The 13,953-nt window shown below is 43.9% G+C and overlaps 1 protein-coding gene across 9 annotated transcripts in view; it reads right to left on the bottom strand.

The window, feature by feature from the left end:
* Window positions 1-6,020: 6,020 nt before the first annotated feature.
* The window catches only part of VOPP1 (VOPP1 WW domain binding protein), a 38,051-nt gene continuing 30,118 nt past the window's right edge, over window positions 6,021-13,953 (bottom strand). For 3 of the 9 annotated variants that reach the window (XM_010713111.3, XM_019616721.2, XM_010713112.3), the window contains 3 exons: window positions 10,138-10,215; window positions 7,688-7,824; window positions 6,021-6,471 (listed from right to left, as the gene is read on the bottom strand). In XM_010713111.3, coding sequence (XP_010711413.1) covers window positions 6,290-6,471; window positions 7,688-7,824; window positions 10,138-10,215 — 397 coding nt within the window. In that variant the 3' untranslated portion in view covers window positions 6,021-6,289. The remainder of the gene's footprint in view (window positions 6,472-7,687; window positions 7,825-10,137; window positions 10,216-13,953) is intronic. The other 6 variants (XM_019616715.2, XM_019616722.2, XM_019616716.2 and 3 more) reach the window with 2 other exon arrangements.

Below are 13,953 nucleotides of genomic sequence, written 5' to 3'. Positions count from 1 at the left end.
AGAGAGAGAGAGAGAGAGAGAGAGAGAGAGAGAGAGGCTACCTGCACCTGGTTTGTGTGCTAGGGGGAGATGCTCATTCCCACCTCTGCATGTTAGGAGCTTGCCAAATTGCAGGCAGAGTCACCTGAACTAACCTCCTCCTGCTTCCAACAAGAGAGAAGGGACAGTGTAACTATGCTTCTCCAGTGTGGTTCATGGATTTGTAATAAATCTCTCTTCAGCAGTACATAGCGTACATGTAAGGGTGAAGTCAGCACTGTATACCAGTCATGCTGGTAAGTCAGGATGACTATTATTACTGAATCAGAAGGTGGATTGTTCCAGGCCCTTCCCTCTATTTCCTGACCCCATTGCACTTATCCCATGCTATATGACAGGAGCGATAAATACCAGCTGCTTGTGGAGGCTGCAGAAGATCAGTAAGCAATATGTGCACCATTGCTAAAAGCTGTAATTGAAGTTTATTTTGTCTTAAAATCAAGACAGAAAAAGCCTTTTCGTTTTAGTTTTTGACTGGGTTGTTAGTGCTTTGCTTCCCCCTGCTGTGCAGTGGAGCTGTGAAATATTGAGTCTCAGCTGTCAGATTGTTAGTGAGTTCTGCCTCCATGTGCTCATAAAGGGCTCTTTGTTTGGGAGAAGTGAAACATACTCTTAAGTACGTACATTTACAACACATTCATGTTTTCCAGATAAACAAGTATGCATACTATTTGAGAAGGGCAAGAGTGGCATTCTCTCACTTGCTCAAGTTCTGTTGTCATCCTCACCTTCCTTACAGGCCTTGCTGTGTTCTGTCATCTCAGATGCTTATTTTAATTGGTACTTTACATCAGGTGAAAGTGTGGCAGATGGCTGAGACTCTGGCCTTTCAGGTGCCCATTGGGATATCTGCAACCATGGGCACCTGCTGAATCCTCGTGTTTGTGGTCCGGCTTGGAAGTGCATGTCTGTACCTGCATAAAACAGGTAGCAGGTGACTGGTTGACCTGTCTGTTGCCAAATCCGTTGGGGTGCTAATGTTTTCTGGATTCAGTTCTTCTAGGCATAGCAGCAGTGCTAGTGCTAAGAGAGCTTGATGTCTGCTGATTTGTCAGTTAAGATTGGGAGCAGTGAGAGAGACTTTTACACTCCTTTAAGAGTAGATCTGCGGGGGGCACTGGGCCCAGATGCATCTGTGCAGCCAGGCAAGAGGGAAGATTCTGAAAGGCAGCAGGGAGGAGGGTACTGCATGGCAAACAGCTGTGGTGAAGTGACCCTGATCAAAGAGGCGGAAAGCAGTGGGATCAGTGAGGAACAGGGAGCTGATCACAGGAGGCAATGTGCAGAATGTACCAGCTCAAGTGAAATGCTTTGCTGCAGCGTGCATGCTGAAGCCTAACTCTGTATTTTTTCTGTCACTGTGTGGTTTACTGCCTGTAATCCAGGGAGGAAACTAGCTCATAGTGAAGCCTGACAGAAAGCCTAACAAAAGAAGACCTGGAGGTAAAAAAAACACTAGAAAAACACCACCTGATCCTCTGTTTCACATCCATTCCCACCCCTTCTTTCTCCTTCATCTCCTCTACAGCTGTAAAGTGCACGAGGTGGGTTAACTGGGTGGGATGCATTCCTCTGCCAGGTCTGCAGGAGCTCCTGCACATGCAGCACAGAAGCCACCCACCTTCCTGGCGGATCCAGGCCTGTCTTTCATGACCAACAAGCTGGGGGCGACAGGGAAAGGCTTTCATTCATTTGTTGGGAGCCTCTTGGCTGCTGTGCTTGGATGGTACCTGTGGAATATGATGATGTTGGCTGGCTGGAATTCAGGGAGAATTAAAATTACTGGCTGGTTTGAAAAATGCAGGTGCACACACATGAACTGCTAAACAGTGAGTAGAGATCAGAGGTGCATGATTGCCACAGTCAGTAGAGTGAGCATGTCCTCTGCGTGCTCCTGCACTGCAGCTCTGCTGTGGGGTGAGGCCCAGCACCAGGTTCTCTGCAGAATTATCTTGGAATTGAGCAAGACTGGGAATGTCATATATCACAGAAGGAGGTCTGTGAATGCCTTTGCTTTGTCTTCCTCACATGGCTCTCAATGTAGCTCTCCTTTCTGTTTGTTACACCTTGTGTTACCAAGTGTATTGTGGGAAGGGGTGGAAAAAATGCATTTTAACAAGACACCATTTTCAGAAATCTCATCAAACTAAAATGAGGAAAATGGCTAAATATTCCCTGTTTTGCTTTGTCCACGTGTAGTAGTCCATCTGTTGCAAAAAGCCGTATGTTAAAAATGGAGATGTTCTTCGGGCAGAAAAAGAGGAAAAAAATGCGGATGTGTTGTTCTTTGGCTTTATTAGTAAAGATCAAGTTATGTGGTGGTAATTTGTGTGCAGTTCTTTTGTGTGTTGTATGATTTCCTTCCCTTCCAGAGGGGTCACTGTGAGCTGTTCTCTGCTCAGATTGCTGAGCTACTTCCAATTTCAGAGTGCTGCAGGATGAAACAATGGCCAAAGTATGGGCAGATCTCTTCTTAACCTTCACTTTTTTTCTTTACTCAGCTTTACTGAGCTTTCCCCTTTGGTCAGGTGCTGTTGGACAGTTTGCAGCTCAAATGTATTTAGGACTGGGTGGTTTTTAAGAACAAATATATGATGTCTTGATGACATCAGTTTTCCAGCTTTAAGAAAGCTTGACATTTTCCCTTAGCAAGGACTTAATAGAATTAAACTAGGTATTCTGCAAGCAAGAGGCAATATTTTTATTTTCACAAAGCCAATTCACAGCCCTCTGCTACTGAGAGCAACTGCTGCTGCTTCCTCCCCCTCCTTATTTAATAGGCTCTAGGTACAAACCTGACGATAATCTAAAAACATTTTCCTTCATCTTATGGCAGCTGTTGCCAGGTAAATGTGGTGGGACTTCCTAATGCAGTGAGTCATGGGCACCAAAGTGCTGTTTTAGGCAGGAAGAATTGAGGTGTGTGAGGGCAGAAGAGGAGGGCTGCCTGCTGCAGCACAGGCTATGGCTGAGCAGCACTGCCTGCGTCCTGTGCTGGCGAGGCGCTCAGCAAAGCAGTCAGTTTCCCCTGGTGGCATTGCATTGGCGTTTTCCTACTTGTTTCATGTTGATTTACAGGGGAAGGAGTTCTGTCCGCACCCAGTAGAGCAGCTGCAGTTCATCAGGAGCATCAGTGACCTGTGTTCAACCACTGGTGCTTCTCCACAAATGTAAATCCAGTGGTGGCCATTGGGTGAGCTACAGCTGGGCAGTGAGAGCTAAACAGAAAGACACACCTGTCCTTGCGCCTTCTCTCACTGTGTGAAATCAAAATAATGCACAGGTGCAGCCAAAAGCTGCTGTTATTTCCTCTGCAGAGACATCTCTTGCAGTGCAGTACCCCACAGCACTATTATTCAGCACTTGCTTCATAGAAATTGCCTGATGCTGCATCTCCAGCTGTTCACTTTCACAGCAGTGTAAACTATCAGAGGGCTTAAGAGAAAAGAAGAAAAGAGACACTCCGTCCCCAGCACAAAGAAGCCTGTCGCTGCATTATCTTTTCTGAAGTGCTAATGAAGCACAGGAGCAGCTGCAATGCAGGGGCTGGGGGAGCCCCAGACAGAAACAGAAGTTTGGTCCCATCCTTGTCAACCTAGCTCCCACTTGCAGTGCAGCTGATTTAGCAGCTTGCTAATTACTGGAACACATGCAAGCAGCCACATCATGTCCGATGTGGAATTTGCCCCTGTTATCAGCAGTGGGGCTCACAGTCATGGCAGAGAAATGGCAGGGGAGGAGAGGAGAAAAACATGATTTTTGTGGGTTTCTTTATACCACTTGCTTGCACTGGTGCGCATCAGAAAAGTAACTTTGATGGAAGCAGTGCTCAAAGGATGCCTTGATGCATCTTTCCTAATAGCCCCTAAGTAAAAAGAAGTACTTAGCACTGCTCACCAGATCTATAAAACATATGTAACATTTCAGTTTGGAAATAAGTCCCTGTGATGCTCTTTCCTCAAGCTTTTATTATCATCTAATCATAAGAGAGATGTGTCAGGAAAATGAATACCATATTAATATTCATTCCAGGTTCTAAGAATTTTTTTCTTCAACTTCCAGAAATTTCATTATTCCAAAGAGATGTAAAAATGTCCCCTATCTTTTTTCACTGGTTCTGCTCCACTAACTTGTTTAATATTTTAAAGAGATTACTTATAATTTCTTCATTTATCATTGGTGCTGTTAGAAAAATAAATTCAAAACTATTTAAACAGGAAGAAGTTAAAATTTCTTCTCTATTTTCATAGAATTACAGAATGTTTTAGGTTGAACGCATCCGTATAGTTCCAACCCCCTGCTCTGGGCAGGGTTGCCAACTGCTAAATCCAACTTGGCCTTCAACGCCTCAAGGGATGGGACATGCACAGTTCCCCTGGGCAGCCTATTCCAGCAGCTCACCACCCTGTTACTGAACAATTTCCCCTAACATCTAACATAAATCTCTCCTCTTTCAGTTTAAAAAGTTCTCTCTGGTCTTATCACTGTCTACTACTGTGAGAAGTTTATTTATTTCCCCTCCTGTTTATAAGCTTTTAAATATTGAAAGGCTGCAGTGACGTCTCCCTGCAGGCTTCTCCAGGTTTTTTCCTCCTCTACTCCCCTTTTCCTTTTAAGTTCAGCAACATATGTTTCTTTCCCATTTCAAATATATTTTTTCTCATACGAGTGTTTTGGCTCGATTTTTAACCAAAATAGTTAAAGGAAACAGGTTACCAGTTTCATTATGAAGAACTGTTTGGAACACTTCTTCCAAGATATGTATCCTATTGCATGTGTAAAACCTTGATCCCTATACAGCTGTTAGCTGATTTTTCTCAGTAAAAATCCTTTGATCCTGCTCTTTTTCTATTAAGTAATAATGCTACCTGGAAGTTTAGTTTCAGACATGCAGAATGTAATTAAGAAACTTTACATAATCTCTATGAAAAAAAAAAAGATTAGCATTTCACATATTTTCCTTTTAAGAATATATTTTTTAAACAGACAATAGCAGGATTCCAAAAAAGTGTCTTTCTACATTTTAAAGACTTGTGAATTTCAGCAGGAAATTAAGCTGGATTCTGAGTAACACTAGCAAGCTGCCAATGTGTAGGATGTGTGTCTGGAACTGCCTGGGCATACTGTAATGAAAAAGATGGGAATAAAGGAAATGTTCATCTAGAATCTGTGGGATTTCAACTTTTATGCTTTTTCTTCCATAGAGAGCATTTCACGGATGTGCCACCCAGAGGTGACAGCTCTACTTTGTTACTCTTTGTGGCAGCAGCAAGACCATAATCAAAAGTATTATTTATCAGTGACAAAATTACCATCGATTTCAAAGGGAGCAAACTTGGAAATGTGCTCCCATTCCCTCTTAGTGTAACTGTTCTCTAATTTAATGAAGAAAATTCTATGTATTTCAATATTTCTAACCGTATAGTCTAGAGGCACAAGCCCAAGTAATTCTGAGATTACAGCACTTGCCTCTCACCACTGATATTTAGGTCATCAGCTGTTTCATTCAATCTCACCGCTGGCAAAACAGGTGTAGCCAGGATGTAGCTCACATAGGCAGAGTCCAGGCTCTGGCCAAGAAACACTCAGCTCATGGTCCTTCACTTTCATATGCACCATTTAAAGCACTGAATCCCCATTCTCAGGGCACTTGGCAAAGTTTCTTCCATCACCCAGTGAACATCGGTGTCCCAGCCACTCAGCGACTTCTATCACAGAGCCTCTATGGTGTGCATCAGAACTGAGCTTTACAAGAAAACCGTAAGCAAGAAAAGATAGTGGTTACCCTATTTCTAGCAAAAGACTGTCCTACCTTTTCTATAGTTACCCTCTTTCTCTGTAATTTTCCCTAAGTGAAGGCTTCTCCTCCATTTTAGGAGAATGCACATCAATCTGGGGTTGCACAAGGAACTGTTACCAGTCGTCTGCCACAAAGTAATTATAACTACAGGTCAAACAAACAATAAATAAAGAGAAAGACATACAGGTTTTAAATATAGATTTCCATTAAAAGCATTACAAAGACAACTTCTTTCATTTTAAAGACAAAGAAAAAATTCACTTCTACTGCAAAAAAAGAAAAAAAAATACACCCCTTTGCAAGGAAATTTAATGAGAAAAGGTGCAAGGTAGGAAGGGAGAGAGGACATGGAAAGCTAGCAAATGTTCAAAGGGGCAGATGCCCACCATCCTGGTTGTTTTGCAATGGCACCTTCTTCTCCCAGAGTCAGGTCAGAGAGCCACAGAGTCCTCATGTGGAGGATTTCACCACCTGCTCATATGGAGGAGGTGGTGTGTTGCAGTAGGAAGGTGGAGGAGGGTAAACTGGGTTTCCTTGTGGGGAATTGGGCTGGACATGGAAAGCCATCGCCATGGGATTCATCACAGGTCCGCCTGGGTCTGTGTAGTATGGCACTCCAGGTTGCTGAGACCCTGAAATAACAGGAGAGAAAAGGCATCAACAACAGCAGCAGCAGGTAGAAGTCACATTCTTCCAGGACTGGAGAAAGTGTGCCTGTGCTCTGCACGCTCAGAGACGTCTTCTCCAAATGTTCATAGTAGTAAGGACAGGAAGCTAAATTCCTCCCATCCCAATGCAGGAATACCTTCATTTATGAGATTTCACCAAAACATTTCAGTTTTGCATGCTGTAGAAATAACTTAGTGAAACAAAGGGCACTACTGTCCCAACCAAATACCAGTTGAAACAGAGCCCTGCTGTGTTCTCCAGATAGAAAAACTATTGCAATACAGAAAGGAGAGGCTTGAGATCCCAGACAGACTGCAGCTCCTGAGTGTGGTGGAAAGTCTTCTCAGACAAAAAGGACATCATGGAGTGTTCTGTAGCATACTGTATTTTTCTGTACATCAGAATACATCTCAACAAGAATGTTTCCCTTTAAGGAAGAATATGGCCACAGAGTAAGCTATACTGAATGAGCTCTGTGTCTCGGTCTTCACTGTTGGCCAGGATTCCAGTATTTCTCACATCCCTGAGCCCTGCATCCCTAAACCTCTGGGTGGGGACCAGGGTGGTAGATCTCCCCCCAGTGTAAGGGCAGAGCAAGTCTGAGACCGCCTGATGAGACTGAATGTGTACAAGTCTATGGGGCTGGATGGTGTGCATCCCAGGGTTCTGAAGGAGCCGGCTGAGGAGGTTGCCAAGCTGCTCTCCATCATATTTGGAAAGTCATGGCTGTCAGGTCCCGGATGGCTGGAGGAAAGCTCACGTCACTGCCATTGACAAGAAATGGAGCAAGGAGGACCGCAGGAACTACAGGGCAGTGAGTCTCACCTCTGTGGTAAGATCATGGAACAGATCCTCCTGGATGATACGGATCACAATGAGGAATGGGTGCGTGGTCCAAGACAGCCAGCATGGCTCCACCAGGGGAAGGTCACACTTGACCAATCTGGTGGCCTCCTGTGATGGAGTGATGGCATCAGTGGACAAGAGGGAGGTGACAGATGTCATTTATCTGGACTTGAGCAAGGCCTTTGACATGGTCCCCCACCACATCCTTATCTCCAAATTGGAGGGATGTGGATTTGATGGGTGGAGCACTCGATGGATAAGGAGTTAGTGACTGATTTTTCAATACCTTGGCAAATGTAAGAAATTAGTGAAATTTGTTTAATGTTTTCTGACCTGATGCAGTGTTGACTGGTTGTCTGGTGTAAGACACATTAAAAGTAGGTTCTTCTACAAGTGGAGGAGGGTACATCCGTCTTCTGATAAAGAAACCAGCTCCACAACAGAACAAAACTCCCATCATCAAAAGGAACCTAGGCAAAGAGAAGGAGGAGGTCAAAACCCATCTGCATTCAGGGAGCTCTCAAACTGAGACTGTTCAACAACAGAGTACCATCTATCAGCCAACAATCATTGACTTTTATCAGGGTTTCTTAAATCACAGAATGATGGAATCATTTAGGTTGGACGGGTTGTTTATGTCATTTGAGACAGCTATAACTTGAGTTACTTACGGACGTACTGTGGACATTTCTTGTGATTTGTATTATTGTTCAATATTTCCTGGCATATAAAACACAAATCCAAAACTGAAGTGCCCTTGAACTTTTGGAAAGTTCAGATTCTTATCTGACTTATGCCACTGGATTGTGAAACTGAAATGCTAGGCCCATACAGCTGCATACCCTAGACCCAACTCTTAGAGCATCATCTAGGTTAGTCAGTAGGTTTCAGGGGGACTGGTTGTACAAAGAGGAATGCTAATTCTGCTCATAAAAAAAGACTCTTAGGTGTTAAGTGTGCCACTGAAACAGGCTGCCCAGAGATGTGGAGGAAGCCCCGTCCCTGGAGACATTCAAGGCCAGGCTGGAAGAGGCTCTGAGCAGCCTGATCTAGCTGTAGATGTCCCTGTTCACTGCAGGGGAGCTGGATTAGATTACCGTATAGAATCCCTTCCAACTCTAAGGATTCTATGATTCTATGCTCTTAAGTGAGTAAAACTGTAATTTTGACTCCCATGGAAAATATGGCAGCTGACATTTAAGCTCAAGCAGAAGCATTCAACAGTGAAAATGACAGAAACAAAATCATCATATTTTGCACTTCTTAGCCAAGATATATATTTTTAAGGAAAAGGCCATCAATTTGCTTCTGTTCTTGTCAGCTTCTTTTCCAACCTGACTAAACCCTCCTGATGATTGCCCTGCTCAGATGCCCTGGCATATGCAGCAAGAGTGCATCAGCAGATCTTCTTAGAAGTACTTTTGAACAGCGACTTTTTCTGAATCTGAGTACTTATCAGACATTGTAGTGACCGATACAAGCTTCAGTAAACCTACTTTTTTTTTTTTTGACTTTAATGGCTACATCATTTCCTTTCTTTTCAAGGCCATAGCCTCCCTCGCTTCAAGGCCACAGGATATGATAACTGTGCACTTTTGGAAGGGTTGGAGGCAAGAAAAGGATTGTATTATTCCTTTTTTCTCCTTAAGTTGGCCAGAGGCATGCCTACACACCATGCTTATCTCCTCCAGAGCACTCCCAGGTGGCTGAGAGGAACCACAGCGCTGAACAACACTAAGACACATTTTATGACAGGATCAAGTTTTGTTCTTCTTTCTGCAGTGGACACAAGAGCAGAATGAGGTCCTATTTCCCTAAGCCAAAATTAATACATTTATTTTTGGCAGTGTTCTGAACAGGAAAGCAGATTCACAATTTTACTCTACGGATACAGAAGCAGAACTCCTCAGTTATATCCATAAGGACTGTACTCTGAAATCCCACAGCCAGCTTTGGGAGATCTCTATATTATATCAGGCTCCTGTTTTTCAGTGGTTACTCATTTCAATTTTTAAGGATTATTTTTAAGCAGTCTTCAAATTCTTCATAAAAGAATGTCTAAAATCAGGTTTTCTAGGAGAGCTTTTGCTTCCTCTCTACTGTAACGGGAAGGTTTTATTCAAGTGCTTTAAAAAGTTCCTCTCTAAAAGAATTTACCTTATTTTTTTGTTATGCATATAAAAGTTATTAGTTTAAGGTTTATCCAGATTACTGAGCTGCTGGTTTTGCAAACTCAAACTTTTCTGCCTTCTCCCTTGTCATCTCCAAGGGCATTCTCAGTATAACTAAAGCCTCAATACAGAGAACTGTCATGACATGTTCAAGACACGAAGCACGGAGACTGTCTTAAGCCCTGTATGAATGTACAACTCTCCTCATGCAATCTTCTTAAAAAAATTTTAAATTTAGTGCTCAACAAAAATGGACAAATGCTGTAGTAGCTGGGATAGGTGTAAGGATAAATGTGAGACCACTGGCTGTATAGACCAACAGGATGCAGAAATGCAAACAGCCAACCTGAAACAAGTATCCTCCTTTTCCAGTGTTTTCTCACTACTCATCAGAAAAATATTTCTTTTTTACTGTTTAATGTATTACAAAATCATGATATAACTGATTATAACTGAAAATTTTCATTTATTTCATTTATGCGTACACATTACTGCATACTTGTATCTATTTTACTTTAAATCACAGGGCTAGTGATACCGATTCTGATCGTACAAGCAAGACAAGAACAGGACACTGGAAACATTACAATCTGGAATTTAGTTGCGGCCTACCAAAAATACCATAGTCGCTGGATAGAGAGGGCTCTTACACAGCATCTCGAACCACAGCAGTCCTCGTAGGAGCGACATCTGCACAGGAATAGAGAGAGAAGGTGGTTGTTGTTCACTGTAGAATAAACAGCAGAGTAGGGAAGGGAAATATAAACTCAAACAACATTTTCAGCAAATTCAGTTGTTTTAAATTGACACTACAGAGCCTAAACACGCACAGGAGTCTACAACACAGATGCTGCTAGCCCAGCCCCAGAGGCTTTATTTACAACCCTGCCCTGAGCCTGGGAGGCAAAATCTGCAGCTTCTGCCTGCTGGCACAGAGCACAGCTGTGCTCTTCCTAAGGACAGGCACCACTGTCTATTTAGGGCTTGAAGGAGCCAGCATCTAGCCCCAGCCCGATCTACTCTGACGCACACGAACTGCACCCTGACAATGTGACAATGTCCCTGGAGCTGCTCCTGGTCTAGGAAGTTGTAGGAACAAGAAAGAATCAGATTCAGCTATCACTTTGCACTTAAACCTGTACCATGGTCCTCACATCTTCTGTCAACCTGCGTCAGATCTCCGAGCTACCACTAGGAACAAGGTCAAACTGAACTGAGTAGAAGCAAACTATGTTTGGCCAATTGGATGAAGGTTGTGATTCACACGTACAGAACTATGGCCACAATTCAGAAGCTTCATACTTATTGAAACTACCTATGTTGTTGAAACTACCTTTGCACACACTTCTTTTAAAGCCAACTCAAAAGAGCTGAATTTAGCATTTAATTACATGTCACAGGACAAACAACAAGAAGTGCTATAGACATCAAGCATGAACCATTTGGGGTTTTATTCACTGCAAAAGTCAAGAGTTGCAAGGTCAAAACTGCCAGATCCCTCATTCTCCACAGAGTGGCAGCTTCCCAGCACAGGAAACACCAAGTGCAGAAAGACTTCAAGTGCACCATTACAGACAATTGTAAAGGCCATTGTTACTTTCCAGAAGTTGCAGCAAACAGCAATTGTCAGCAGCCCCCTTATTTCAGTAGGCTTTCCTACAATGCTGCATTTCATGGGAAATGGAACAGCTTTAAAAACATTGTAGCACCAATCTTACAGCAAGCACATGGTACAGCTTCTTACCAAAGCCAGCACATGGGTTAATTGCAACTTCTGAACAATTTCTACAGAAAGTGCCATACCTACAACAAGGAAAAATGCTACATGTGCAGCACTATAAAGGACAGAGGTAATGCAGAAACCATGTGACAGTCTTAGGTGAAAACATTCAGATTTAGCAAATCACACACCAAAAGGAAAGAAGTGGGTATGCATAATCAATGGATATACAAATGGTATGGTATATCCAGGAGCTTGGCTAATGTAATTGTTATATTGGAGTAAGGAAAGGAAGTCACTCACCCTATCCTGGGCTCACAAGATGGACTCCAGCAGAGCAGATCTCCAGAGAGATCCTTCCCCACTGGCAGTCAGCTCTTAAATGGCTCTAGGAGAGGTGCAGCCAGACTCCACCCCTTCCTGCAGCACAGGTGAACTGCCTTCACCTGTGCTCCCGTGGCTGACTCATTGCTCACCTCAGGTGATCAATCAGAGGTTCAGTCCATGATTCAGCAGCCCCATACAGGGTACCACAACTAGATCTATCTTTTTAACAGCGTTTACTTCTGTATGTTTTGTATGTTAATTAAGCATCTGGCTTCAGATAAGTCGCTCAACTAGATAATTGTGCTCCCATACTTGCAAGCAAAGCTAACAAAAAAAAAAAAAAAGAAATCAACTGGCTAATTGTATAGATAATTACATGTTTACATGCTCATTTAATGTGCCTCCACTCACAGTATTCATCAAGTCAACCAGACTTCAGTCTGCATGGGGGCAGGGGAAGATGTACTATGAACACACAATCACCATTTTGCAAGGGAAAGAACTGTGCATTCTTCCAGTGACAAGCAGACAGGATTGCTTGTAATAAGCATAAGGATCTGATACTCTGATTGGCCTGCCAAGGTCTGCTTGTGTACTCAGACACACCGTTTGGGATGTGAGCACAACTAACTGCCAAAGCCAGAAGAGAAAATACCCACTTTCCTGAATCTGAACACACTCCAGTCTTTAACATCAAGTTTGCTGATGACACCAAGCTGAGTGGTGCAGCTGACACGGTGGAAGGAAGGGATGCCATTCAGAGGGACCTCAACAGGCTTGAAAGGTGGGCCTGGGTGAACCTGATGAGGTTCAACACAGCAAAGTGCAGAGTTTTGCACTTGGGCCGCAGGAATCCCAGGCATCCATACAGACTGGAAGGAACAGTCCTTGAGAGCAGCCCTGTGGAGAAGGACCTGGGGGTCTTGATAGATGAAAAGCTTAACATGAGCCAGCAGTGTGTGATTACAGCTCGGAAAGCAAATGGTATCCTAGGCTCCATCAGAAGAGGGGTGGCAGCAGGGACAGGGAGGTGATTGTCCCCCTCTACTCTGCTCTTGTGAGGCCCCAGCTGCAGCAGTGTGTCCAAGTGTGGAGTCCCCAGTAGAAGAAAGACAGGGAGCTGTTGGAGAGGGTCCAGAGGAGCCACAAAGATGATCAGGAGGCTGGAGCAGCTCCCAGACGAAGACAGGCTGAGGGAACTGGGCTTGTTTTGCCTGGAGAAGAGAAGCTGCAGGGTGACCTCATTGCAGCCTTCAGTACCTAAAGGGAGCCTACAAGCAGGAGGGGAGTCAACTCTTGGAAAGGGTTGATAACTGCAGGACAAGGGGAAACGGTTTGAAGTCGAGGGAGGGAAGATTGAGGTTGGATGTCAGGGGGAAGTTCTTCACAGAGAGAGTGGTGAGGTGCTGGAACAGCTGCCCAGAGAGGCTGAGGATGCCCCGTCCATCCCTGGAGGTGTTCAAGGCCAGGCTGGATGGGGTTCTGGGCAGCCTGGGCTGGTATAAAATGTGGAGGTTGGTGGCCCTGCATGTGGCAGGGGGGTTGGAGATTCACGGTCCTTGAGGCCCCTTCCAACCCTGGCCATTCTGTGATTCTGTTATTCTTATAAAGAATCTGTATGATTCTTTAAAGCTTGCCTTGATCCTAACGGCGGCTAAAATATCACAGAACTACCAGCAAGACTTAGCAAGTCAGCATTAACTTTGGGTCTTATCAGAACCAAGAAATTAAGCACTGCTCCACACTTCCCCCCATGTGGATCAACCCAAGAGGAGCTTTCAAGACCAGTCTTAAATACATTAACAGGACCAGGCTGTTCACCAAATTGCCATGCTGATGCAGCATGTGTCAGAAAAGCAGAAAGGAAATAAGAGGCTGTAAATCTGGCAGGAAGGAGCTGGAGGCCTATCCTGTGGGCCAAGTGTGCTAGTAAATAAAAACACTTCTCACCAATTCTTGTTGCTATGCATTTTAAAAGAGCAATTTGTGCTCAGATTTGTGAGAGACAGGGAGCGAGTTTCCCTACATCACCAGAGGAGTACCTTCTTGCAGCCCTTCTTGAGGCAACTGAGGCCAGAAAACAGAAGGATCTGGGGATGTGAGTATTCTGTAGCTGGGTCTCCATGTGCAGGGTGCACGCAACTGGGACAGGGAGCAAGTGGATGCTGCACTGTACGACTTGAAAGCCCCAGTATAATTTTCCAGACCAAGCCTCAAGAACCTGGCTTTATTAGTCTCCAACCAAAATCCAGAGTCTCCCAAGACTACACACATTCCTCCCTGATCCTTACCTTGCTTATTTTGCATCTGTTTTCACTAGAGCAAGAAGGGATGGGAAAAGGCTATTTTAAAATCTGTAATTATGATCATTCCATTAACCA

The sequence above is a fragment of the Meleagris gallopavo genome, chromosome 6 (genome assembly GCF_000146605.3).
Source record: "Meleagris gallopavo isolate NT-WF06-2002-E0010 breed Aviagen turkey brand Nicholas breeding stock chromosome 6, Turkey_5.1, whole genome shotgun sequence".
Taxonomy (NCBI): domain Eukaryota; kingdom Metazoa; phylum Chordata; class Aves; order Galliformes; family Phasianidae; genus Meleagris; species Meleagris gallopavo.
This window is presented reverse-complemented; position numbering and strand designations above follow the sequence as displayed.